The sequence below is a fragment of the Anas acuta genome, chromosome 8 (genome assembly GCF_963932015.1).
Source record: "Anas acuta chromosome 8, bAnaAcu1.1, whole genome shotgun sequence".
Taxonomy (NCBI): domain Eukaryota; kingdom Metazoa; phylum Chordata; class Aves; order Anseriformes; family Anatidae; genus Anas; species Anas acuta.
Genome location: NC_088986.1, coordinates 22,096,002 through 22,120,565, shown reverse-complemented (window position 1 = coordinate 22,120,565; position 24,564 = coordinate 22,096,002). Strand labels below are relative to the sequence as shown.

The 24,564-nt window shown below is 55.1% G+C and overlaps 1 protein-coding gene and 1 long non-coding RNA gene across 3 annotated transcripts in view; both read left to right on the top strand.

Moving 5' to 3' along the window:
• The window catches only part of LMX1A (LIM homeobox transcription factor 1 alpha), a 29,979-nt gene extending 13,484 nt beyond the window's left edge, over nucleotides 1–16,495 (top strand). For both annotated transcript variants that reach the window (XM_068690718.1, XM_068690717.1), the window contains exons 3-8: nucleotides 11,878–12,110; nucleotides 13,930–14,099; nucleotides 14,200–14,277; nucleotides 14,356–14,425; nucleotides 14,530–14,700; nucleotides 15,201–16,495. In XM_068690718.1, the coding sequence (XP_068546819.1) occupies nucleotides 11,878–12,110; nucleotides 13,930–14,099; nucleotides 14,200–14,277; nucleotides 14,356–14,425; nucleotides 14,530–14,700; nucleotides 15,201–15,361 (883 nt within the window). In that variant the 3' untranslated portion in view covers nucleotides 15,362–16,495. The remainder of the gene's footprint in view (nucleotides 1–11,877; nucleotides 12,111–13,929; nucleotides 14,100–14,199; nucleotides 14,278–14,355; nucleotides 14,426–14,529; nucleotides 14,701–15,200) is intronic.
• Nucleotides 16,496–17,139: 644 nt separating this feature from the next.
• On the top strand, nucleotides 17,140–23,808 carry LOC137860513 (uncharacterized). Its single transcript, XR_011098974.1, has 3 exons — nucleotides 17,140–17,209; nucleotides 21,002–21,239; nucleotides 22,047–23,808. It is a non-coding gene; the product is annotated as an uncharacterized lncRNA (long non-coding RNA).
• The last annotated feature ends 756 nt before the right edge of the window (nucleotides 23,809–24,564 follow it).

Here is a 24,564-nt window from a genome sequence, read left to right as displayed (position 1 = left end):
TGCTGGCTCCTGCCAGAAAATAATAGAAGCCAGGGGCTGGAGAGGGCCGGGGGGGGGGGAAGGATTAGGGAGAGGATGTGCATGGGTCGGGCTGCAGCTGCTGGGAGTCTCGAGCGGAGGGTACGCCTGGAAATCATTGCTGCTGCTGGCTGTGAGGGGGTCGGCGTGGAAAGGGAGCTCATGTCCTAAAAGCTGGGCAGCTCGGCAGCCAGAGGGTGGCTTTAGAGGGTTTTCCATCCAGGGAGATGGCTGCGTGGTCGGGAAGGAGGAAGAACCACTGGGAAGATGCTGCTGCCTCCTGTACTGCAGCTGCATGGTGTGAGTGGAGGATGCTGGGCTCTGGGGATGGGGTTTTTGGGGTGAGCAGGTGATGCTGGGCTCCAGGGATGGGGTTTTTGGGGTGAGCAGGTGATTTTTGGTGTTATTCGTGCTGTTTCCTGAACTCCTCCCTTTAAGTGGCTGGGGAAGGCAGAGTCCCACCCCCCCGGGTTAGCAGGTGCCTGGAGATTCCCCAGCACCTCCCAGCATCAGGATTTAACCTTGCAGATCCCACTCTTGTGGAAGATGTCTGCTGAGCTCAAGCAAACAGAGGAGAGTTTTCACAGCCTGATTTATAAGCAATAAAGGCGAAGAACCCCAAGAAGAAACCAGGTCCGTAACCCACCTGGCTCCTGCCCTGCGTCCTCAGCCAAAATCTGGCCTGTTCTGGAGGACCACAGCAGCATCCGAATTCCCCAAGGAGAGTCAGGACTCGATGGCACTGGCCCAGGAGAAGGACGTTGCTTTTGTGGCAACTATTAATTGCTTCCTGAATTTAAAAAGCACAAATGAAGTGGCTTGCCAGGGAGTGAGTTACCCGGCGCGTAAATGCGGGGCCATTAATGCACCGCTGACCCTGAGGATGATGTGAGGACCAGAAGGGCTGTCAAAGAATTTACCAGAAACCGTTTCAAGGGAGGCCGTGTTGTAAATCCTTAAGTGATGGGATGGGGGGAATTAGGCTAGATAATAGTTTGCAGAAACCGGGCGCGATTCCCCACTGAGGACCCCGAGCCCATTAGAAGCGCGGCGCGGTGAGGCCCCAGCAACCCAGGAGGGATTTTACAGCCTGGAAAACGAGATTATCGGGGCGGCTTCTGGGGCTGGTTCCACGCAGGAAGGAGCAGCAGGAACAGGGCTTGGTGCTGCCTTCATGTCCCCAGTCATGGTGGCATCTGGGAACCTTGTGGTCCCCCTGTGGGTGTCTGTGCCGAGCTCACCCAGCTCGAGGAGCAGCTTCAGGAGGACTTTGGGCTGTGATGGCAAGGCAGGTGGCATCCTACCTTGCTCCCAGCCCTACAGCTCCTTCTCTGCACTCCTCCTAAAGCCCTGCAGGTCTCCAGGAGGCCTCAGCACCTCCTCGCCACCTCCCCAGCCCGCGGACAGGGCCGCCGAGCTATTTCGCGGGGAGGTGTGGGCGCGTGGGGCTGTTTGCTTCCTCCCATCACCTCTCATCCACTCTCCGCTTTGCTGCTGTTTGCTGGGGCTCCCCCCATCCCGGAGGGACGGGGAAGAAGCTGTAGCTAACGCTAGGAGCATTGCAGAGCCGTGGCTTTGGACGGCAAATTTGCTTTTAGCATCGTGCACCGTGTTCTCCACCGGCGTTTGGAGACGCTGCCTGCCTCCGAGAGCCAGCGAGCTCGGCAAACAACGTTCAGCCTCTCTCATCTGAAAGGGCAGGCACGGGGAAGGAAAAAAAAAAAAAAAAAAGGAAAAAAAAATGTTTCACCTGCGGCAGAAAGTATTTCCCGAATCCAATATCTATGCAATGAGAGGTGCCGCGGTGGGAATTGCGCAGCCTTTAATGGGGCAGCGCTTACAGGGGGAGAAGTCGGGCTGCCTCGAGCCCTAATAATCGTCTTGCTGCCTGCCTGGGGCGAGGCGCTGGTGCTTGAAAGATCAAATCTAGCGGCTGGTATTTGGGTGCCCTGGGAGGATGCGGCTGTAGGTTTGTCCGTGGGGCAGGCTGCCCTGCAAAAATCAGGTGGAGATCTCGCTGCGGAGCCGAGATTGCCATGGTGAGCATCCCGCAGGGTCTGGCTTCACCCAGCACCACCAGATTTCCTGCAGAGGTCTTCACCCGAGGTCTCAGCCTCACCCTTTCGCTGGTGAGAAGCTCTCCAGATCCTCCTGTCGGGGTGGAGGTGGAGGTGGGAGGTGTCTCGTGACGGTCACGGGATGGAGAGGCTGCTTTGTGCCAGGTGGCAGGGCTGAGCTCCCTGCTTTCTGCCCCTCGCAAAGCGGCTCGGAGGAGCCTTTCTGTGCTGTGGGGTGCAGGTCTCTTTGCCTTGCCTGCCCCGGGAGGTGTCGGCTCAGGTGTTCAGCAGGTCGCAGGGGACATCATTAGGCTTCAGTGGCAACAGGGAGGCTCCTGCAGGGGGTGATTGCTGCAGTCCCCCTGATCACAGGCTCTGCGTTGCTTCGATCCAGGCTCTGTTTGTGCGCAGGTGGTTTTCGTCCTGGTGCATCCCTCAGGCAGGCTCAGGCTTCCTGCTGGCAAATTTTGGGGGCCCCCAACCAGCCCGTGCCGTGCTGCACTGTGGCTAGGAGAAGGGGGGGACAAATATCCTGGCCAGGTGAAATCCCAGCCCCATGAATGTGAAGGGCCTCATCCTCGCCACCCACAGCCCTGGAGAAGCCAAGGGCGAGTTTTGGGGTCTCGGGGTCCCATCAGCTCCGGTGCTGGTTTTATCTGGCTTTTTCCACGTCTCTGCTTGGTGGAGGAGGAGGAGGAGGATGAAGGGTCCCCCCGGCCGTGGGCAGGGAGGAGGAGAGCCTCACGCCCCGGCCATTTCTGGACGAGTAGGTCATCTGGGCGTGGGAGGGGGGCCGGTGTCCAAGGCAGCCCGGAGAGGCCGAGCTCCGGGTGTACGAGCGATTTGGGGGAAAGTGAGAAGGGATTTCTTACGAGAGAGGAATGCGAGTTCCCTCCTTCGCATATGTCTCCCGTTCTTCCAGTTTGCAACAAAAGTCATCCCATTGCCCAAGAGCTGGCAGCGAGGACGGCCCGGGAACAGCCCACAAATCACTGCAGAGCATCTCCCTCCTCCCTTCCTGCCTCCGGCTCCTCGTGCATCAGGAACCACTTTAATCCCCGTTTGGGTGATAAAACTCCTGCCCCGTCCTAGTGCTGGGCTGCTGCATGGCCACGCGCCTCCCAAATTTGTATTATAACACCAGTGGGATAAACGGAGCTTCCCTTGACTTGGTGGTGCTGTCAGACCTCCAACTGGCCTGGGGCAGGGCTGGGGCACTGGGACACCGGTGTCACAGCAGGGGACAGAGTGATGAGGCTGGATTTAGCCGGGCTGGGATGCTCAGCCCACCCCTCCCGGCGAGCGCACCCGGTGTCGCTCATCCTTCGTTGTTTTTTGATCTCTCCAGAGTCCCCTTCAGCTCATGTTGCTCCCCCATCCTCTCCAGTTTATCATCTCCTGCTAATGTTATTAACATGCAAATTAAGTCCCTAATTGCAATCGCCGATGAAGATGTCAGATAGGGCTGATGCTAACCCCGATCCCTCACGTTGCTCTTTTCCTCTGCGCTCTTCTCCCACCTTTATTCCTCGAGTAAAACCTCACCGAGACGCAGCTGCGTGTGGTTCTTGGCACCCCCAGGGCCAAGCTGGTGATGGTCTGTAATGCTGGTGTCACCAAGGGGTGGTCTGGGTGACCCCAAGAGCAGGTTGACCCCAAAGGCAGGTTGACCCCAAAGGCAGGACGTGCGCACGGGGAGGTTCAGGAGCAGCACTCGCCACCACGCGCTCTGCCCTCCTGCTGCTCATGCCTCTCCCCACGTGTCCTGCTATAAATAGGTGAGCAAAGAGACAAATGGAGAATTATCAGGGGCCAGCACAGTGCTTGCACGTGGGAGAGGTGGTCTTCATCCTGGCCAGCCTCCAACTTCTGACCACCGAGCCCCCGGCCACCTCTCGGAGGTGCCACCAAGAAGCGGTGGCCGCCCCGAGGCCGCTGCGTGACGTGGGAGATGGCCCGGGGAGCTGCCATGTGGCTCTTGACCGATTGCGAGTAAATCAAGGGTCAGGAGCTTGACTGCTGGCCAAGAAACCCAAAGGGATGAAATCCAGCCTCGGCGCTGCCTCTCCCAGCAAACAGCACGTGGGCTGAAATCCGCTGGGTGAATTTATGCGCTGCGAATTGTTCGCCCAGCTGTGGCCGAGGGCCGGCGGGACCCACGGGGAGCCGAGCACCATCTGTGGTGGGCATGCCGCTGGTGCTGACCTTCAGGGGGCTCGGGGATGGGGCTGGGGGCCGGCGGTACCGTGGTGTCGTCTCCTCGGGGATGGCACTGGTCAGAGGGGATGCGCTCGGTGCGCAGGAGGGGGATTGGGGCTGCCCTACACGGACACGGTGGGTGCCAGGCGCCGTGCCCTCGCCCCCTGCCGTGGTGTCCCCCCTCCCGTGCCTTGGCCTCAGGCTGTGAATTTTGGCACGGGCAGGACAGATTTAGCAGTGTGCTCCCAACGCATGCGGCCGCCCCGGCACCTCCGCCTGCGCCGGCACGGCTCCTGTGGGATCAGCTTATGTGCAGGCAGACCCTAAAAGCATAAAAAAAAAAAAAAAAAAAAAAAATATATATATATATATATATATATATATATATCTGCCAAATTTCAGGAGTGAGAAGTTGGAAGGACAGGCAGGAGAAGCGTACCCATCCCCTGCAAAAAAACAAAAAACAAAAAACAAACAAACAAAAAAAAAAACCAGCACTAACAGGAGTGCCTGATTTCTGGGGGACTGTGGAGTCTTACCCCATGCCTGTCCCAAATTGATGTGTGTGGTGTTTCAGGGAAAGAAACGTTGTTTCTGATGCTCTGTTGGGTGAGTGGCTTTGGGGGTTAACAGATTTAATCCACCCAGACACATTTGTTATTGCTGTTGGGGGCGTTTGTAATCTCCGTTGGTGGCAGTCATTAGGTTCCAGAGTGAACAGCAGCACGAGGTATTTCACACGTGTCTCAGGCCGGCTGCCGCACATGGGGAGCCACAAAGGGACATGGCAGCATCAATTCAATGCCCTTCAAAGTTCCTGCTTTGTGACCAGAGGGACGGGCAACCTCCTTTTTGCCGGTGCCTTGCAGAGGCTGTACCTAGGGGAAGGCGCAGCGGGGGGCTCGCACAGCCCTGAGGCTGCCCCTCTGCGGGCTCCCGGCTTGCTGGATGCATCCAGCACATCCCCACGGTGCGTTTTGGGGCCAGGAGAGCCTCCTCGAGCACGGCCGAAGGCGCCGAGCCGCCTCCGCGAGGGGCCAGCAGCTAATTGGTACAACCAATATTTGTTTTGCAAACGCGATTGGAAGGAGGGAGGGATTGCGAGAGCCAGAAATTCAATTGACCTGTAAAAAACAGATACTGTGTAAAGGGAATCCTTTCCCTGCCAAGCAAATATTTAGAGAGGAGAAGCAATAAAATGAATAAGCAACAAAGTAATATCCTGCCTCGCCGGCCGCCGGAGGCTGCTGGGAAGGGCTGCGATAACCCAGAGCAAACGAGAGGCAGGAACCTGTTTCCTAGAGAAAGCTTGTTTGCTTTTGCAGCCTAACGTAATTATTTAATTATACTACATAAATATATATAAAGTATATAAATATATACGATTACAGGTTGTATATTATGAAATATTGCGTGGGGTGTTGTGTACAAGTAAAGGAAGGGAACTGATTTGACGGGGAAGCCCCTTCGGGTTGGTTTGGAGCCCCCCGAGCACCTTCCCCCTGCGATGGGCGCTGACTCCTCTGGTTGGTGTCAGGGTCTGGGGCTGCTTCTCGCTCTCTGGCATCGCTGAGAGCCTTTATTTTGGCATTTATGGCTGCTGAGGCCAGCCTGAAATGCAGCTGCCGTGCAGAAATCACCAAGATTTGGATTTGCATGGGGGTACTATTGAATTTTGGAGAGGCTGGTGGCTGAAAACAGACTGTCCCTGCTCCCTGGCTTCTCCAAACCAAGGAGCAAAAAGCTCCAAGGTAGAAAGCGAATTGTAACCACTCAGGAGTGCAATTTTCCTGGGGTTTCATCCTGTTTAGCACAGGGCTGTGCTCCTCCAGGATGCTCAGCGCCTCTGGGGAGGTGATGCCCGGACGGGGCAGGGCTGCCCAGCCCAAACCACAAAACTGCTCTGGCTTCTGGCACACGGGGTGTGATTTGGGAGCGGGTTGCTGCAGGGTCTCTGCCCTTACCCTGCTCTCCCTGCAGGACGCGAGCGAAGGATTTGTTTTTCTTGCGAGCATCCCCGCAGGAGAGGGCTGCAACACGAGATCGGCGGAGTGGGGGGGGGGAGAAAAGATGGCTTAAATTTAATGTCTCTTCAGATGGATGTTTCCATTCATTCCAGAGCATATTCCTCTGGCATTTGCAGCCCGCTCGTTTAGCCGGGCAGTCACCAAACTGCGCCGAACCACATGTTACAGTGCTCTCTAGTGCACGCAGCTATGAATGAAGGATGCCTCTTCGGAGACACCTCGATGTGCGCCGCAGCTTCGGCCCCGCAGCTGCCTCGCTGGCCTCACCACAACAGCTGCTTTCCATTGAAAAAATGTCAGAAAAACAACAAAAAAAAACAAAACAGCCCCAACACCACCGTGGCAACGCGCGCGGGCGATGTTCGTGCAAAACGCTTTTGGAAATGCAAGATGCAAAACCAGCACGTGGAAATGCAAGATAGAGCCACGCCGGGAGGCTGATAACAGTTTGCCGAGCCGGTCCGAAGCAGCTGGCCTCTATTTTGGGCTTAGCTGATTCTGTTTAGATTTCATCCAGCCGAGCGGTTTTTACAGCCGCCGGAGCGTTGGGAAGCGCCCGGCAGCGCAACAGGATATTGGCTGCCCGCGAGCGCGCGCTTGCCCCTAAAATCCCCGTGAATTTTAAGTGCCTTTCTTTTTTTTCCTCCTTTTCTTTTTTTTATTAACCTTCCTTTTGAAATTCTGAACAGAAAATAGAAAGCTTTTCTTTCCTTTTTTTTTTTTTAATTATTTTTTTTCTCCCATTTTTTTTTTCTCCCATTTTTTTTCTCCCATTTTTTTTCTCCCATTTTTTTTTCTCCCTTTTTTTTTTTTCTATTTTCGTTTTTTATTACGGGAGTTTTGTGAAAGATGCAGAGAAAAAAAAAAAGAAAGAAAGAAAGATGTAGGAAATGTGGTGTGATGCAGGGGGGGCACAGCCTAACCCAAAAGGGATTGGAAACGGCTCCTTCCCCCACGGTGGCACAGCACGCCGAAAAAGCAGCGGGGGTGTAAAAAATCCCCACGGGGCAGGAAAACAAGCTCTCAGGGGGGTCAGACAGAATTTCTATTTCTTGGAAAGCAGAAAAAAATATAAATAAAAATAAAAGAGTTTTGAGATAATCACGTTTTAGTCTGCAAAATGAGTGGCACGAGCAGCACCGGTCACCCTGCCCCGCTTACAAAGCCGGCCGAAAGCGGCTGCTGGTGGCAGTGGCGCATCCTCCCGCTCGTGGTGACTTTGCTTTTCCATCATTTGCCTCCCCATTAATCTCGGTACAAACAAAGGCTCTGAAGAGACAAGCTGAAAAGCTCCTGGGGGTACGTTTAAATCAGTCCTTTCTAATAATGTCTGTCGACCTCTCCGTGGAAGCGCTGCTCCCCTAGGAAAGGACACGGAGCCGCGGCAGCGTGCTGAAATATGGTGGGGTGTAATTAATTCTGACCTCTGGCTCCCGCTCGCTCCTTCTCAATATTAAATTTGACTAGTGATATTGTGGTTTTTCAATTATGCTTGTTTTCTTGGGGGCATGGAGGGGAGGCGGCTGGAAACTCAGCTCGGTGGGCGGCCGTGCTGCAGAGCCGCCGTGATGTGGGCTGGTGGGGGCAACGTCCCTGGATCGTGTCCATCGGGATGATTTTGGGTTTGGGCACCGAGCTGTGCGTCCCCCTGCTCCCCGTGTCCCTCCTGCCTGCAAAACCAATGGATTGAGTTGTTTGATGGGGCCAGCACCCTGCGTGATGCTGCAGGATACTATGGAGGAGGGGTCCCCAGAAATCAGCATTGCGTGGCAGAAATTTGGGAGAGGGTTCCCCAAAGGCTTTGGCTTTTTGGGGTCCTCATCCCCAGCTGCATGGGGGCCAGGCTGCACCCGGGGGGCTCGTGGGAATGCCCAGGGGCAGCATTGCCACCGCAGCCCCATTGCTACATCCCCTCACAGCATCAGAGGCTGCATCCCGCCAGCAGAAAGGAGAGGAGCTGGAGCCGGGGGTGGGGAGGGGGGGAGGAGAAGGGAAATTAAACCGAAAAAAAAAAAAAAGGGAAACGGCACTTGCTGCAAAGCGAGCGAATTCTCCAATAAACCCGAATCTGCTGAGAATACATTTTACAAACATGCAGCTAAGTTGGCCGCTTTTGTTTGGGCGTTTGTTAAGCATTAACTAAAGAATGCCATGGTCCAGCCTGCTCGGTGTGAAATCTAATTCTCCCCCTTTCTGGAGCCATGGCATGGAGTGCTCAATTTTTTTCTCTCTGTAGGACTGCAGCCTTCTGGTACTCCGGCCAAAAACCACTCATATTTTAGCAAGCTTAGCCCGGGCGCCGTTGCCAGGCAGTAAAGCGAACACTTGTCCGCCTCGGGGGGAGGGAGCCAGGAGACGGGGAAGGGTCAGGGGACAGCCCGGGGACGTCCCCAACGTGGCACAGGGAGCTGGGGTGTGTGGAGAGGGGGCACAAGGGATGGGGTGGGTGAGCAACACCGCTGCTCCCCTGACACCCCTTGGTTTGGGGACCAAAACTGGTCCCGGTGCGCCCAGGTGGCACCAGGACAGCAGCTACGTCCCAGCCCAGCCCCGGGGGCTGGATGCGTGGTTGACAGCGACTGGCATTTTTCCATGTCCCCTGTCCTGCTGTCCCCCATTCCGAGGGGTGACAGTGAGTGAGAAGGGGACCGGGTGCCAAGACATCTCAATTTGGCGGCACCGAGCCCCGCCGCCGGCATCCCCCTGTGTCCCGCGCACGGAGCGGGGCTGCTGGCTCGTCCTGCTGTCCCCACGCACCCGTCCCCTCTCGGAGGAGCCGGGATGGGTGAACGTGTCATTGTGCCTGCTGGGGAGGCTTCTCCTGCCCTAGGGATGGCCCTTGGGGCAGGAGATGGCCGGGGACGGCAGCGCAGAAGCTGCAAGGAGCATCCGGGGAGAAGCAAACCCATTTGTGGAGCAGCCTGGCAAGCACTGGGACTCCAATATCTCCACTTCAGGAAGAGCCACGGTGAAAGAAACCTCCGCAGCGTTTGGGATTTGTCCGTCAGTATTTAATATCACCATCCCTGACCCCCGCCACCCCCCGGGGGGGCTCTGTGGGCCCCGTTTGTATGCGGCGCACGCAGGCGGCCGGGAGACAGACAGCAGCCGGGAAGCGCCCGTCAATCAGAGCCCCTTTCATTGTGTCACCTCGGCAGAAAGGCAGAAAGAGGGGGAGGCAGGCGCTCCCCAGCCCCGTTCCCTGCTCCGACAGCCCCATGGGAAAGCACCCGACAGGGATGGGGAGCACCTGGGCCGGGGATGTGGGATGCGCGAGGCGGGACGCACGATGTGCTGCCCCACGGGTGGCTCTGGCCACGTGTCGAAGCCGCCGGCTTTCGGTGATGCTGCGAGGATGGGGAGGCCAGAAGCAGAAGAGCGAGATGTTTTTCTCCGGGAATAGGAAATGAAAAGTTGGATTTTGTCTCCGAAGAAGAGGGGGTGCCTTTAATGTCATCTCGCTCTCTCGGGGGTCTTCAGGCAGAAAGGTTTCGATTCTGGAAATGGCAAAATATTTCCTTTCGATATTTTCTTGAAACACACCGCCACCACCTTTCTGTTTCAAAACTGGAGACTGTCATTTCAAAAAGGACCTTTTTTCATTTTTATTTTTTTTTAATTCAGATTTTAATACAGATTAATCAAGAGAGGAAAGAGAACGCTCAGAAAATCAGAAACAAAGGATCACGTGCAGGGATAAAAATCGCTTCCACCACCACACCTTTGTTCCAACTCTCCCTAAGTTAAATATTTTTCAAAATTTACAAATACTCACTGCCAGTATTTTGCTGAGGCTTTTACCAAGCTACCACTGTTCCCAAAGTGGGAGCGCTTTGGGAACTGTCCTTTATCCAGGGCCCTAAGCACAGCCTGAAGTGTCCGGTATCAGGCAGCCATCTACCCAAACCTCACGCCTTCCTGTTTTGCAGCGTGCTGAACACTTTGAGCTCAGACAAATCCCCTCTTCAGTGGGTGCTGATGTGCCTAATTGGCACGGCTTTGTTGCTTTCTAATCGGCGCACTGAAAACAGATATTTGGGGCACATTCATTCGCGAAGATTAGACAGCACTAACTGAATAGCTCATCGGTGCTTTATGACCGAAAACACTCAGCAGTCCCACCAGGTAGGGCTTAAACTTTATTTAAGCAGGATGAGAACGCGTTGCCCCCTGCCTACAAATTGCCTCCACTCTGCCACGAAGGAGATGTAAGGAAATACCCAGCAGAAATGCGCGGCGCTGACACAGCCCACGTTCCTCCGGGCTGCAAGAAGAGGAGAGGACCCGGGGTGAAGGATGAAGCCGATGCATTTTGGGACTCTTGGGGGATGCCTCCGGGGCACAAAGATACGAGCGTGCCTCGCTCTGCCTCCCGCCTCCATGTTTTATGTGCTATCAAGCTCATAAAAACGTCAATATATAAAGCTTTTTATTTTTTTTCCCCCTTTTTCGGGTGGTTTTGCTGTGAAGCTGTTGCGTACATCTGTTCCTCTCCTTATTGCACCAGGGCTGACTCAGCACTTCGCATTTCCTATGTCTTTTTTTTTTTTATTTTGTTGGTAACCGTCCCAAAAAATCAGGGTTGAAAACGTTGTGCTCGGAGGCTCTGGGCAGGCAGGTCCATGCCCTGGGATAACTCAGGGGTGAGGGAACCGGGCAGAGGACACCGAGCATTGCTTGAATTATTTAACCAGAGCTTGGTGCCTTTTTTTTTTCATTAAAAACAATAAAATACTTCAGCTACGGACTGCAGGCCTGAAGAACTTCAGCAAAGCAGCACTGTGAGCTGCCTGGGCAGGTCCCCCCGGGCGAGGCACCCGATGGGGACCAGGGGGTGATCGGGGCAGGGAGCGGCGCTGGGACCCGGGGATGCTCGCAGATAACCCCCGCAGGATGTGTGCTGACTTCTGCCTCCTCTTTCTGGGCCAAAGTCATTAAGGCAGGGGAATAATAATGTCCAGTTCCCACAGATATTTAGGACGAGGCTGGGTAAACAGAGATTTTTTTTTCTTTATGGGATCCAGGCCAAAAGCACGGATATTGGGGGTGGTGAAGACGTTCTGCTTTGGTACCTCCAAAAATCGATACTGGGGGAAATATCCCAAGCAGGTTTGGCACCAGGTCCTTCTAAGCCCTCTCAAGCCAGCATTATTATTATCATATTATTGTTATTCTAGACCTCCTGTAGGTGGTGTGTCCCACGTCCCATGCTGGTAGCCGGGCTCTTGGGTTTGATGCCTGCTTGCTTTCTACCCAGAGCATCCGATCATTGGGATTTTCACCCTTTGGCTGCATTTGTGGTTCACCAAAAATACCAGCATTGACCCAAACCAGCATCCCTTGCTGGCACAGGGTGAGCCTGCAGCCCACTCCTGGTCACCGTGGGGAGCCAGCACCACCCTGTGCCTCCCCTCGGCACATCCAAAGCACGGCAGCGGTGACAAATCCCCCCTGTGCCGATGCCCCCCAGCCCCACCACGGGTCCCCAGGGTGCCCCAACACCGTGCCACCCCCTGGCTGCAGCCGTGGCACCTCGGGGCATCCCAGCGGGGTCTCCCCTTGCTTTCCCCATGCAGGTTGTTCGCGGTGAAGTGCGCCGGGTGCCTGGAGACCATCGCGCCCAGCGAGCTGGTGATGCGCGCCCAGAAGAGCGTCTACCACCTGCGCTGCTTCTGCTGCTGCGTCTGCGAGCGGCGCCTGCAGAAGGGCGACGAGTTCGTGCTGAAGGAAGGGCAGCTGCTCTGTAAGGGCGACTACGAGAAGGAGCGGGAGCTGCTGAGCTTGGTGAGCCCGGCTCTGTCGGATTCTGGTAAGGGGGCCGCCCGCGCCCGGCGCAGCATCGCCCCGACGCGCTGCTCCTGCTCCGGGGTCCCGTGGTGGGAAGGGAAAGGCAGAGCCAGCACTGGGACACTGCGGGGATAGGGAAGGGGGTGGCATCCCCGCGGTGTCACCTTCGGGGGGGTCTTTCTGGTTGTTAATGAGGGCAGGTTGCCCAGAGCAGCAGATCAGCGCTTAAATCCAAATGTGCAGCCGATGCAAATCTGAATGGTTCCCGGGAAGACACATTTAGGAAGAAAAAAGAGGAAAATGGGAAATGAGCTGTGAGCAGAAATCGCTCTCTTAATGATATCCCTGAAGATGGGGTTGGCACTTCCCAAATCACACTCTTCACCAAAAAAAAAACAATATTGTAGGAAAATCTGCTTTGCAGAGGGAAGGGTTTACCTCTGAACGGGGAGGACAGGGATGGTTTCAGTGGGGGTGGAGCAGGAATTGCCCCAGGTCTTTAATATCATGATCCTCCACAGCCAGAACCTAGAAAAAAAAATTAATAAATCCTTCCTCCAAATAGCAGCGATGGTAACAAAAAGTAAAAAGCAGTGGGGCTGCTGTGCTGGGAGCCCTGGGAAAGTGCGTCCGGGAGACGCAGTTCTGCCTTGTGGGAGATGCAAAGCCTCCCGGTTAAAATAGGAACCGAGGAGGAAACATCACGCAGGAAAAGGATTGAATTGGCCTCTGGTCCCACAGCATTTTGGGTTTATTCCTACTGGGGGAAAAGGGCAGTTTGGGAAAGGTTGGGGAATTTTTTCTCCCCAGCGACTCGTCGGCCCGCGGCCAGCCCCACTTCCAGCGCCTCTGGCCAAGCCGAGGGCTTTAATAGCAGAAATCCCCGGGGAAAAAAGCATATTTTGGTGGAAGCTCCGGGCGGAGGGATGCAGAGGGACAGTGCAGGAGTCACAAGGGCAGCACAACCCCTTGGCTGGCGGGGAACCCAGCACAAAACCCCGGCACCCCTGGCCCAGGTGCGCACCCAGATCCACGGCTTTGCCCCCTGCACACCGTGTCCCCCAACATATCCGTGTGTCCCCGCCGGGGTACCAGCCCCGGCTGCCCTCCACCAGCGATGTGAGCCTCCAGCCTCCCCCGAACCCCCCCCCAGCCTCCCTCCCCCAGCCTCCACGCACACCAAAGGCCACTTTATGAGAAAGCGCCGATAAAAAGCCAGCCATATGTTGCCCGTAATCTCCCCAACCCTCGCTTCAATTACTGCCTCCCCCGAAACCCCCCCTCCCGGCCCAGCCTAAGCAAACAAGCCCCTCTGAAAGAGGACCCCGGTTTCCAATTAAAAGCGTCCTAACGTTTCTCCTCTCCCTAAATCCTCCCAGGCGAGGAATGTCCTGGCCCCGCTGTGGCCGCGCTGGCCCCCCCGTGCCGGCGGGTCGGGCTGGGGGCACGCACAAAGTCCCCCGCCCCGGCCCCTTCCCGGGTGACGTCAGGGGCAGCCCCAGACAGTCATTAATTTCCCCCCCTCGTTCGGGTGAAGGCTTGAAAGGGAGAGTTAATTAAAAGTAATACCCCGCCAAATCCGGCTCCGCTTCTCCTTTGACACACGGAGGGATTTGGGGAGCAGGTGTTGGGGGGGATGGCGAGGAGGGGGGGATGCTTGGAGTGGGTTTTTCTCCTTCCCAGATCATGGTGGTGTGGTTTTGGGCATCATTTGCTTGATCTAGAGAGGCTCTGTCTCCCCCCAAATGAGCTCATCGCATCCTGGACTGGGGGGGATTTGGGTGGTCACCCCAAACCAGGGTGCAAAGGCAAAAATATTTTTTTTTTTACCCCTCCCCAAGGCAAAAGTGATGATGAAGACAGCATCTGCAAACTGGGCCCAGCCTCAGGGAAGGGAGCTGAGGAGGGGAAGGACCACAAGCGACCCAAGCGGCCCCGCACCATCCTGACCACGCAACAGCGGAGGGCGTTCAAGGCGTCCTTCGAGGTCTCCTCCAAGCCCTGCAGGAAGGTACGGGGTGGCTGGAGGCTGGGCAAGGGCTCTGCCCCCTCCTCAAATCCCCCCCAAAGCCGTGTGAGGCCCGCTGAGATGTTGTCCTCCCTCCCTCTAGGTGCGGGAGACGCTGGCGGCCGAGACGGGGCTGAGCGTCCGCGTGGTGCAGGTCTGGTTCCAGAACCAGAGAGCAAAGGTGGGTGCAGGGGCCCCCTCCCGCCCCCTCCCGTGGCCATGCTGCCACCCCCTGCTTTTTCCCCTTCTTCTCGCCCAGATGAAGAAGCTGGCCAGGAGGCAGCAGCAGCAGCAGCAGGACCAGCAAAACACGCAGCGCCTGAGCTCAGGTACCCAGCTCTCCACATCCCCACACCCCAAAATGCCCTCTCCTCTTGCTTCCCAAGCCTCCCCCCCAAAAAAGCCTCACTGGCAGCTCATTTTTATCTTCCAGCCCAGCCCAACGGTGGTGGCAGCGGGGGGCTGGAGGGGCTCATGAACCCCTACACCGCTCTGCCCCCCCCGCAGCAGCTCCTGGGCATGGAGCAGGGCGTCTACAGCTCCGACCCCTTTCGGCAAGGGCTCACTCCACCGCAGATGCCCGGAGACCACATGCACCCCTACGGTAAGGCTGCAGAAAGGGGCATGTCTGCAACCTCCCCGGGGCTTTTTTCTTGCCCTCTCTCTGTCAAAATGGGGGCTGTGTGATGGGGGTGCAGCAAGTTCTGGGCAGGCGGCAGCCCCCGCTCCCCTAAATCCTTACACTGCAGAAGTGGGGGCACCAGGGTGGCCAGCACCATGAAAGCATCCCACTGATGGAGCTGGAGCCAAAGCCAAAGGTGTGGTGGGAAAATCAGGAGTGCCATCTCCTCCCTGGTGGTGTCACCTCGTCTTTGGTGGTGTCACCTCCTCCCTGGTGGTGCCACCATCTCTCCAAAGGTGCCACCACCTCCCCAAAGGTGCCACCCCGTATGATTTACAGCTCCCTCTTCCCCGAGGTGTGCCAGCATCCCCAAACCATCTCAGTAGGCTCTCGGGGACATGGTGGAGGAGGAGATACGGTGCTCTAGGATCTGCAGCAGCACACAGCACCCCTCCAACACTGCTCCTTTCCTGCTTCCCCAGGTGCCGAGCCCCTCTTCCACGACATGGACAGCGACGATACCTCACTGAGCAACCTGGGCGACTGCTTCCTCGCCACGGCGGACGCGGGGCCACTGCAGGCGCGGGTGGGGAACCCCATCGACCACCTCTACTCCATGCAGAGCTCCTACTTCACCTCCTGAGCGCATCGGAGCCCCGCGACGGGAGGCCGGCACGCGGCGTTTTGTAGCTCGGGATGCCCAGGGACCCAGCGAGTTTTGGGTTGCGTAGTTTCACGTTTCTCTTAGGAAATCCTAGGGTTAGGGGCAGGAGTGGGTCTGGCAGCTGGCGGGTTGGTTTTCAAATTCCCACGTGAATATAGAAAGCTAGAGACGTCCCCCCGTGCGGCGGGACGGGGCTGTGTGTGTGTGTTTGTGTGTGTGGGCACGCGCGCGTGAGCGGAGCCGTGCGGCCGTGCGCGGTGGCGTCCCCCACGGACGCACCCTCCGGGTTGTTGTACCCACAAAGTTTATTCCTAAGTCTATCAGAAATTTACTGTACAGCAAAAGTAACTTTATTTTCAGCGCGAACCGTATTTAAGGAAATGCTCGATGCACTTAAGTTATGAGATGAGATAATTTACTTTTTATAAACGCCACGTTTAGGTTGCAAAAGCCCGGTGGCAGGGCAGGAACACCGGCTCGTGTCAGGCGGTAGGTCTGGGTTTCGGGGCCAGTTATTTTTGGTGCTCTCAGGTTGCCCCACTGCTTTTGAACCCCACGGCAGGGACCAGCTCCTCCGCCAGCAGGTCGGTGGGGACAGCGAGGTGGCCACGTCCCGTCCTTGCCACTCGCGGTGGCTGGGAGGTCGGTGCTGGAATTCGGGGACATCCCCAACTCTCTCCCTGACCAGAGACCCATCCCAAACCCTCAGATACGGGTGCTGGAGAGGTGTGAGGTGCTGTCCTGACTCCAGGAGCCACCAGCCCACGCCACCACCCCTTGTCTGAAGGAGGAAGGAGCCCTGCGCCTCCCACCCCACGTGCGGGTCCACCTCTCCAAGTTCTCCTCCAGGCTGAGCTCTCAGCCGACCCTCACCTCATCCCCCTCTCGTTTCCATGCGTTGTGTCCTTTTGTGCTGCTGTTCCCAAACGATGTAAGCGACCGCCTGTAAAGACGTGCAAGTGACTGTGAGGCTCGAAATGCCGGCGCGTGGCCCCCGTACGGCCTGACACTGAATGTAGCGGGGCCTGGAGGCGGCCGGCCCGGTGGGAGGTGCTGAGGCACCGACAGGAATCGCGTAGCAAGGTGAAATTAAAAAAAAAAAATCTCTGAAAAAAAAAAACACACCAAACATGCCTGGTCTCTTCTTGTGTGTCACATCAACTCAGGAGGGAATGGGTTTGGATAATCTCCCAAGTCAGCAAGGGAAAATATATCGGAAATTTTCTATTTTCTCTATTCTATTTCTTTATTTCTTCTTTTCTTTTCTATATGGGAAATCTGCTCATTGGGTTTTAGATATCAAATATTCTCTGGTTTGTCACTCCATTGACCTTGGAGGTTCCTTTTTGGCCGACGGACGGAGGTGGGTGGCTGTGGAAGGTGACACAAATCTCACTGGTGCCCACTGAATTAACAACTAATTTTTAATCACTGCACAGGCTCCATTTTCTCTTGACAATTACATTTTTATTACAAACCTCTGAGCCCTTCTCTGGCCTGTGCTGCCTCTAACATGAGGCTGGAGCACACACAAGGAAAATGGGACAAATATCGAGCATGGAGGAAAATGGAACAAATGTCGAGCTTTCCACAGAGGGTTAAATGAGCTGCATTGAACTGCGAGGTCTTCTCCAGCAGAGGTATCTCAGCTGTGCTGGCTTGCTCGTTTGGGATGTAATTAGTGAGTCACAGGTGAAGGTGTTGCAGGAGAGAGAGCAAAACCCTATAAAAACAGGACTCACAGGCTGCCTGGGTTTGGGAGGAGGTGAGAAGATGTGCCCTAGGAAGCTGCATGGCCTGATTTGAGGTCTTGTGAAGGACAGCAAGGTAGGTGCTTGTGGCCAAGATTCATGTTTTTAAAGCCCTGCTCTTTCTGAGAGGGAATTGGATGTTGGGATGGGGTCCCTGCTCCATCTTCCTGCTCTAGGAAGGTGGCTGGGCTTTGCTGGTATGGATGGGTTGGAAAACTATTGCTTGGGGTTTTTCTGTTGCTTGGTGGTCTTGGGGAAAGTCTGGATGGTGTTAGTGGGGCAGAGAGTGTCAGGGTGAGGATGGTACTCGCTGTGGGATGAAGGTGAGGATGTGCTCTGCTTGGGGAAAGGATAGAGTATGGGTGGTGTGGAGGAGCTGCTGTGGGCTGTGAAGCCAGCATGAGTCTGATTTGTAGGATCCAGGTGTAGCTAATGGCTGGGTTAACACCAGCTGGGTTTACAATAGAAAAAAAAAAAGGATATTTTCATTATTAATCATTAAAATTGCTTTAAAAATTCTCCTCGCTTTCATGTTTCCTAAAACATAATTTTAATATTTTTCTTAGGGAAAAAAATGGTTTAAAGATAAAAGGGTTGTCTTCTCCACCCACAGCCATCTCCTATTTGAAAAACATTCACCTCCATCAGTCTGCTTTCCGTCAGCCCACCTATCAATTTATCCTTATGAGATTACTTCCAAAATACTCCCCCCCCCCCCCCCCCCCCCCCCCCCCATAAAACCCATGTCACACAGGCTGGTTGCCTACTTCTTTTAAAGTCTTGCAATGATATAATGACAATATAATAACAGTATCTTAAAGTGTGTGCATATACTTTTATAAAATGATTATATAGAGAGTGGATATGTATGTTTTGGGGGAAGGATTGGTATTGTGGAAGTGGGCAGGATGTCATCTAGCAAAATTAGCAGAGTTCATGGTCTTAAACCTGCCTTTTTCTGCATTTGGCTTGTACTTGGCACAGTCCTTGTGGTAACGGTGCAATGCCCACACGAGTCCTCATCTCCTCTGGCTGTGATGCTCTGCTGTGCCTTATTTCAGCCTGGGGACTGACCCTGCCAAAGCAAAGCCATCTGAGCATTGTCTCCTGAGGTGAAGGATGGAGATGCTGTGGCAAATGACTTCTTGTGGGTTGTGGGATCCTGGGCTGGATGCCTGTGGTGTTGCTCTGCCATGCTGTGCTCCGTGCCCAAGCCACCTCTCAGCCCTAGGGTGAACGACAGCTTCTTGTCAAACCCAGGGAGAAAAGAGCAAGGTCTGACATTTGGGGAAAAAAAAAAAAAGGCTCTGTGTTGCTCTCCAAGCAAGGGCAATGGCAGGAAGGGGTTGGGAGCCAATCTTCATATCTTTAGTGGCTCAGTGAACAAAGCCCTCTCTGTTCAGGCCCTGCTCAGTGGCCAAGATCAAGCCAGAGATTGCTTTTCAGTTGAGGACACTGATTAGATGATACTGATAGGCAGGAACGAGCTAGCTCTGAGTGATATTATGTTAATTAAGTTGGTCTTTGTGAATGGATGGGACGGGATCCTGGGGCAGACTGCAAAGAAACTCAAAATGGACTTGGCCCATATTGGCTGCGTTTGCACCTGGGTGGTGTTTCCAGGTATTTGTAGGCAACCTGCAGTGTGCAGGCACAGGAGGAAGAAACCTGCCTGGAAGGATATGACCTTGTAGATGAGGTGCTCTAGGAAATCCTTTAAGACACAGGCAGGGTCTTTCCCTGAAAGCAAACCTGGGAGGTGGTAAATGGTGCTTTTCTGGGGGGAAAAGGCAAAGCTTGGGTTGCTCCTGTCACCTTTCCAGAGTGAAATCGCTTGCCAGATGTCTGGTATCTATAGTGGTGCTGTTCTGGGCATAAGATGTCACCTGCCATCAGAAAATGCTTGTCTTGTGACACATGATGTGGCTCAAACCACCTCAGCCTTATGGTGGGTGTGTGAGCAGGATCCCAGGTAGCACCAGCTGGCCAGGTCTGAGGCTTGCCTTTGCTAAGTTTTCTTCCACAGCTCATCTGCATCAGCTCCTTTAAAAAAAAAAAAGTATGAAATGGTAAAGACTTGCAATGGAAAGTCAGGAAAAGCCCTTCAGGTGTAAAAAGGTGAATCGTGGTTTCTTATCTTTTTGTGGAGATCAGACCAAATTCCTGTCTCCATTCCTCCAGTGGCAGGGTGTTGGTCATGGAAAGGTTATCTCGGCTGTACGCCTCCTGGGTGCTGACGTGGAGGCTGATGTGTGAGTTCAGAGGCTGAGGATGAGTGTATCCAACCAACAGCCGTGTCAAAACACTCCAAGTGATCAAATACTGACAGCTCTTTTGGTGAAGAACAGCAGCTTCCCAGCGCCCCGGGCCCTCCGAGCTGCTGCTTCAGAGGGAGATCAGGTTTCTCCTGTGGTGACCCTGTGAACAGGGGGCTCATTCAGGAGGATGCTCGGAGGTTGGATCAGAGTCTGGGGGCAGAGAAAATCCCTGCCAGAGGGCATCATGAGGCTGACAGACCCTGCGGCACAGAGACGGGGAGCTGGTGGCAAGCCCCAGTAGGCCTTACCAGCTTGGTGAGGCCTACTGGGCCTTACCTACCCTGGTGTCCTTACCAGCTTGGTGGCTTCACATGGGGGTAAAGAACCAATGACCCTTTATTGACCAGTCTTAATTAGGACTTTTGGAAAGCCCCGGCAGGCTTGGTGCTCTGCAGAACATCTTTGGCATCTGAGGTTGATGCAGAAACTGGCTGGCCCCCAACAGCTCCAGCTCGTGCTCTGTTCCTCGCAGTACAAATGCAATAATATCTGCTTGGGAGGAGAGGGGCTGTGAAGGGAGGTATCCTAGGAGCCTCCGGCTTCTCTGTGCTTTCCCAGAGAGCATCTGCGAGGAAACAAGCCTGTGCTCAACACAACTCAATAATACGTGAGCATGGAGGGCCCCGAGGCTGTGCGCGGGAGGAGGACATGGAAAATAGCGAAAAACCACCCGTTTGCTGAGTGAGGCAGGGACCGTATGGAAAATATAGCATGAGGTCATGGAAGTAAAGCTGTAGCGTAATGCCTGTGCCTTGGGTGGCTGGTTCTGTTGTCCTGACAACCTCGTGCTGGTGTCCCAGCCTTGGAGGGCTTGGCTCTGTGGTTGGGAACATGGAGGTATTTGGGAGGTAACTGGAGAGCCCCCGAGGAGCACGGGAAGAGGAGACCAGCGAAACTCCTTCCAAAAGGATCAGCTGGAGCCTGCCAGAAGCTGTAACCGCCTGCTGGCTGCCTGGTCTCCTCCCGGAGTAGGCGGAGGGGTGAGGAAGGAGCGGTGACATCCCGGGGCTGCCAGCAGGAGAGCTGCTGCAGGCAGGGCCAGCGGCGTCCCACGGGGCTGGGGGCTGGGGCACAGACCCCATGCGAGGGGAGCTGGAGGAGCCCTGGACGTGGTGGTTAAAGGACAACAGCAAAGGCAGCCAGTAAATGCAGCCCCAGGTCCTTTCCTGGGTTATCCGGTGGTGAGATGGGGAGGGGGCAAGGAACCCAGGGAAGTGCATCAGTGAGCCTGGCAAGGAGCTGGACTAATGAAGCCCAAAGATGGGTGCTGTCCTCAGAGGAATTGTGTGGTGGTGGGGCACCATGGGGACTGCGGGACCCAGAAATGGCTGTAAAAAAAAAAAAAAAAAAGGGCTGCATTGCCTCTTCCCTGGGCCTTCCAGTTCCCATCAATTAGAGGCTAATCACTTGCTCCAGAAAGCTTTTAAGTGCAAGCGAGCTGATTTGAGATGATGAAATTGCCTCTTAATTGATTATTCCTGCAGTTTACCAGCTGTTTCCCTGACTTGCTTATTTTTCCCTCCCCTGGAACAAAAACCTGCTGTTGGTAGGAGCAGCTCACCTCCAGCCAGGAGCTGACAAACGCCTGTGGCCGTGCTGGGAAAAGGCTCCCTGAGGAAATACCGATGAGCAGCAGGGATGCTGCACTTCTGGGCATCCCCGTGATGGCCCAAAGCAGCTGTTTTGGGCAGGAAGGAGCCTGATTTCACCCCACAACCCCAGGCCACCCGAGCTTATAGGTGCTGCCTGACCGCGTGCACGGGGCCAGCCCCCGCCGATAGCATCGGGGTGAGTACAGTAGGTGCTTTGTGGCTGGGGGGGGGATCTGGTTACTTGGGAACAGCTCTGTGCCCGGGGAAGATGATGACAGTGTGCTAGGGGGAAGGAGAGCTTGGAAAAATAAATGACGTGCCAATTTGTGAGCTCTCCTGGGATTGTTTGGGGTGCTTCAGTCGCTGGGCTCCCTGCACCCAGTGGATGACCTGTTTTTCATCCATCCTTCTTGCCTGAATCCGTGCTGCTGTGGGGGCTTGTGCTCACCGCAGCCCCCCTGGGACATACACTCCTAGCTGCTGTAGCAGGTCCCACTCTGCATCCCAGCAAGGCTGGCTGGTGGCTTTCTTCCCCAGCAATTTTCCTGCCTTTCTGTTCTTCTTAGGAAGAAATTCTTCATTATAAGGGTGGTGAGGCCCTGGCACAGGCTGCCCAGAGGAGCTGTGGCTGCCCTATCCCTGACAGTGCCCAAGGCCAGGCTGGATGGGGCTTGGGGCTGCCTGGGTGGGTGGGGGGTTTCCCCGCAGGGTTCTCTGCCCCAGGAACCTGTGAATTTCAGACAGCTGAGCTGAGACCCATGAGTCTGCTGCTGGCTTGTTCCTTCCCTCTACCAGGAGACCTGGCCATGATGGGGCAGGGACGTGCAAGCTTCTTTCTGTGCAGGTATCTTGAGTTGCCCTATAACTGACCCTGGTGGGGCTTTCTGCTCCATGGGGTGTGTTGGTGATGGAGCTCGGCTAAGAGGCAAAAGGCTCAGGAAGTCCATGGGAAACAGAGCAGTGAAATATAGGGACGGTGATGAAACTTTGCCATCTGCTCCAGGGCAAACCGACCGCGGGGAGCACTCAGAGCAGTGCCAACACGAACTTGCTGCTGCAATGTGTCTGCAGCCCTGCTGGTGCAGGGACCCGCTGGAGGTGGCACCTCAGCTGCTGGTCCCTAACACGTCCTGCTGTGCACCTGGAGCTGTCCCTTTATTTTGGAGGTGGATGGGAAGCTGGGTGATGCTGGTAACAGCTCAGCCATCCAAGGAGAGGCTGCCCAAGGTGTTTTTCCTGGGACAACACAACCTGGTGTCCCGTCCGTGCGCCATAGCCCCAACCCAGGGCTCAGTGATACCCAGCTGAAACCCCAGCCCCTTTAAACCACGGACCCAGGCAGATTTCCCTCGCGGGGTGAGCGGCTCCAGTTTCATCGCTAATGGGTTTCCCAGGATTTGCAGATGTGAATTGCTCGCATTCCTGACTCCAAGGTGAGCGCAGGTGCATCGGACGGTCCCCACGAGTCCTCCCCACCTCCCGGGCGAGCGCACAGAGCCGCTATTGTGCGGCGAGGAGCATCGCCTCCTCCGTGCCCCTGGGGTGCTCGGGGTGCTGCTGCCTGGGTGGCGTGGTCGCCTTCTCAAGGTCCCCGCTCCTTCTCCTGCAGGGGAGCAGCAGCTTTTGCAAGTGAGAGTCAAACCCCGACCTGCCCCTCGGGCTCTTCATCAGGTCCAAGGGAAAGCAGCCGCGGGTTCAAACTGCCCTCCTCGAGCTCGCTCTGCTCAGACTGCAGGACTATTTAACACGCTTCAGCTTCTTATAAAGTTTCTGTCAAGAAGGATTAGCAGCGGGCTGACAGATTGCTATTACAGCCCCAGTGAACTTTTAATACCTGCCAGTAAATTCTGCCAGTCCCTTAAATCCTCTCGCGGGCGCTCGGTTTGGGGAGCAAAGGTTGCTGCTTGCCGTGCTGGTATGGAGAGTGCCTCTCTCCAAGCTGTCAGTGTCAAGAAATGACCTCTGGGGGCTCTGATATTGTTCTCCACAGGGTCTCAAAAGAGCCTCTGTGAAGGTGAATTCACCTCTGTGTAGGTGAATTTCATCCCCTCTCCCTATGGGGTGAGGCACTGTTGATGGATGCCTGGGGCTGGAGGTCCCCAGGGTGCAGGAGGGACCGACACCTCCAGGGGAGGCAGCTGGGTGTGGGAGGAGGTTGGGGTGGTTGGGGGCACCCTCGGGGGCTGCTGTCTGATGGCTAGGGTCACAGCATTGCTTAGAGGTGAGGCTTGCCATCAGTTGCCCGTCAGGCAGGCTTAAGGATGCTCAAGGAATGCTGAGGTCCAGGCACCCTGAGTACGGCTGGTGAATCTGCGTGTGATTTTTTTTCTTATACTGAGTCTTTGAGTTTTGATGCACCTTCCCCTATTACTGGCATTAAAACCAATAAGGGTTGTGTGAGGAGGAAACCCCAGTGTCCTGAATTCCTCTGCACCCTGGCAGTGATGGGGCTGATGCGGGTAACAGCATGGTGCTGCAGCTTAAGCTGCTTCTCTCCAGGATCCCTGTGCCCTTGTGGGTGCGAGCACATCTCCCACTCCTTTTTGACCCCACAGCTTGTTTTTCAGTTTCTAAATCCTGGAAGCATAGCATGTGCAGGAAGATATTTACTATGTGGGATAGCTTCCAATTGACCCAGATGTGGAAAGTTTGAAACAGCCTTTGCCAGGCTCCTTAAAAAAAAAAAAAAAGGCAGATGTCACCTAGTATTTAGTGGAGGGTTCATGAATTTTTGCATGCTTAGGACCAAAAAAAAAAAAACCACAACTGGAAATTGTTTTTGGCCAGAGTCTTTCTCCCACAGTGCCTCTGAGTACTTTCTCCTCTTTGGGTTTCTCAAGGTTTTGCTTGATGGGACACACGTTGTCCCAGCAGGTAACTGCATCCAGAGTCTTTTGAAATGACATCTTTCTGCTGCACAGCCTTGGATGAATTTGTGCAGCTTGGCAGAGACACCATGGTTCAACAAGAGGCTGCAGCCCAGCAAGATGTCCTGTTTCACATGGCCAACGTGCGATTGATGTTTCGGCTTCCTTCCTGCAGAATGTGCCTCCAGGCACCCAACAAGAGCTGCAGAGGTGGGTGCTGTCACCCTCTTGCTCTGGGCCAAGGAGGTGTTTGACGTGGTTTGATGGTGGGGTTGAAGTCGCCCAAGAAACCCTAGCCAAAAGCAGAGTGGACCTGTGTGGCTGGCAGGAGCCAGGCCACAGAGCTCCCTGGTGGCAAGTGTTTGGTGGATGCTGGTCCAGGGGAGCCCCATGTAGGGTTTGGGGGAGGCAAATTTGGTCCCAAAGCTGTCCCAGTCCACTGCCCATAGAGAGCTTGAGCAGGAAAGTGGGACTCCTTGGTTTCCCATCGCTTGTCCCAACCCTGCTTGAGCTGGGTTAACTTGGGTGGCTGCTCTTCAAGCTTTTTTTTTTTTATTGCACAGCAAAATGCTTTTTTGGGAAAGCCAGGCTATCACCCCCCCAAACAGCCAACTCCAAACCCGAAAGAGAAAGGGCCCTTTGAAGTGAGCTGCC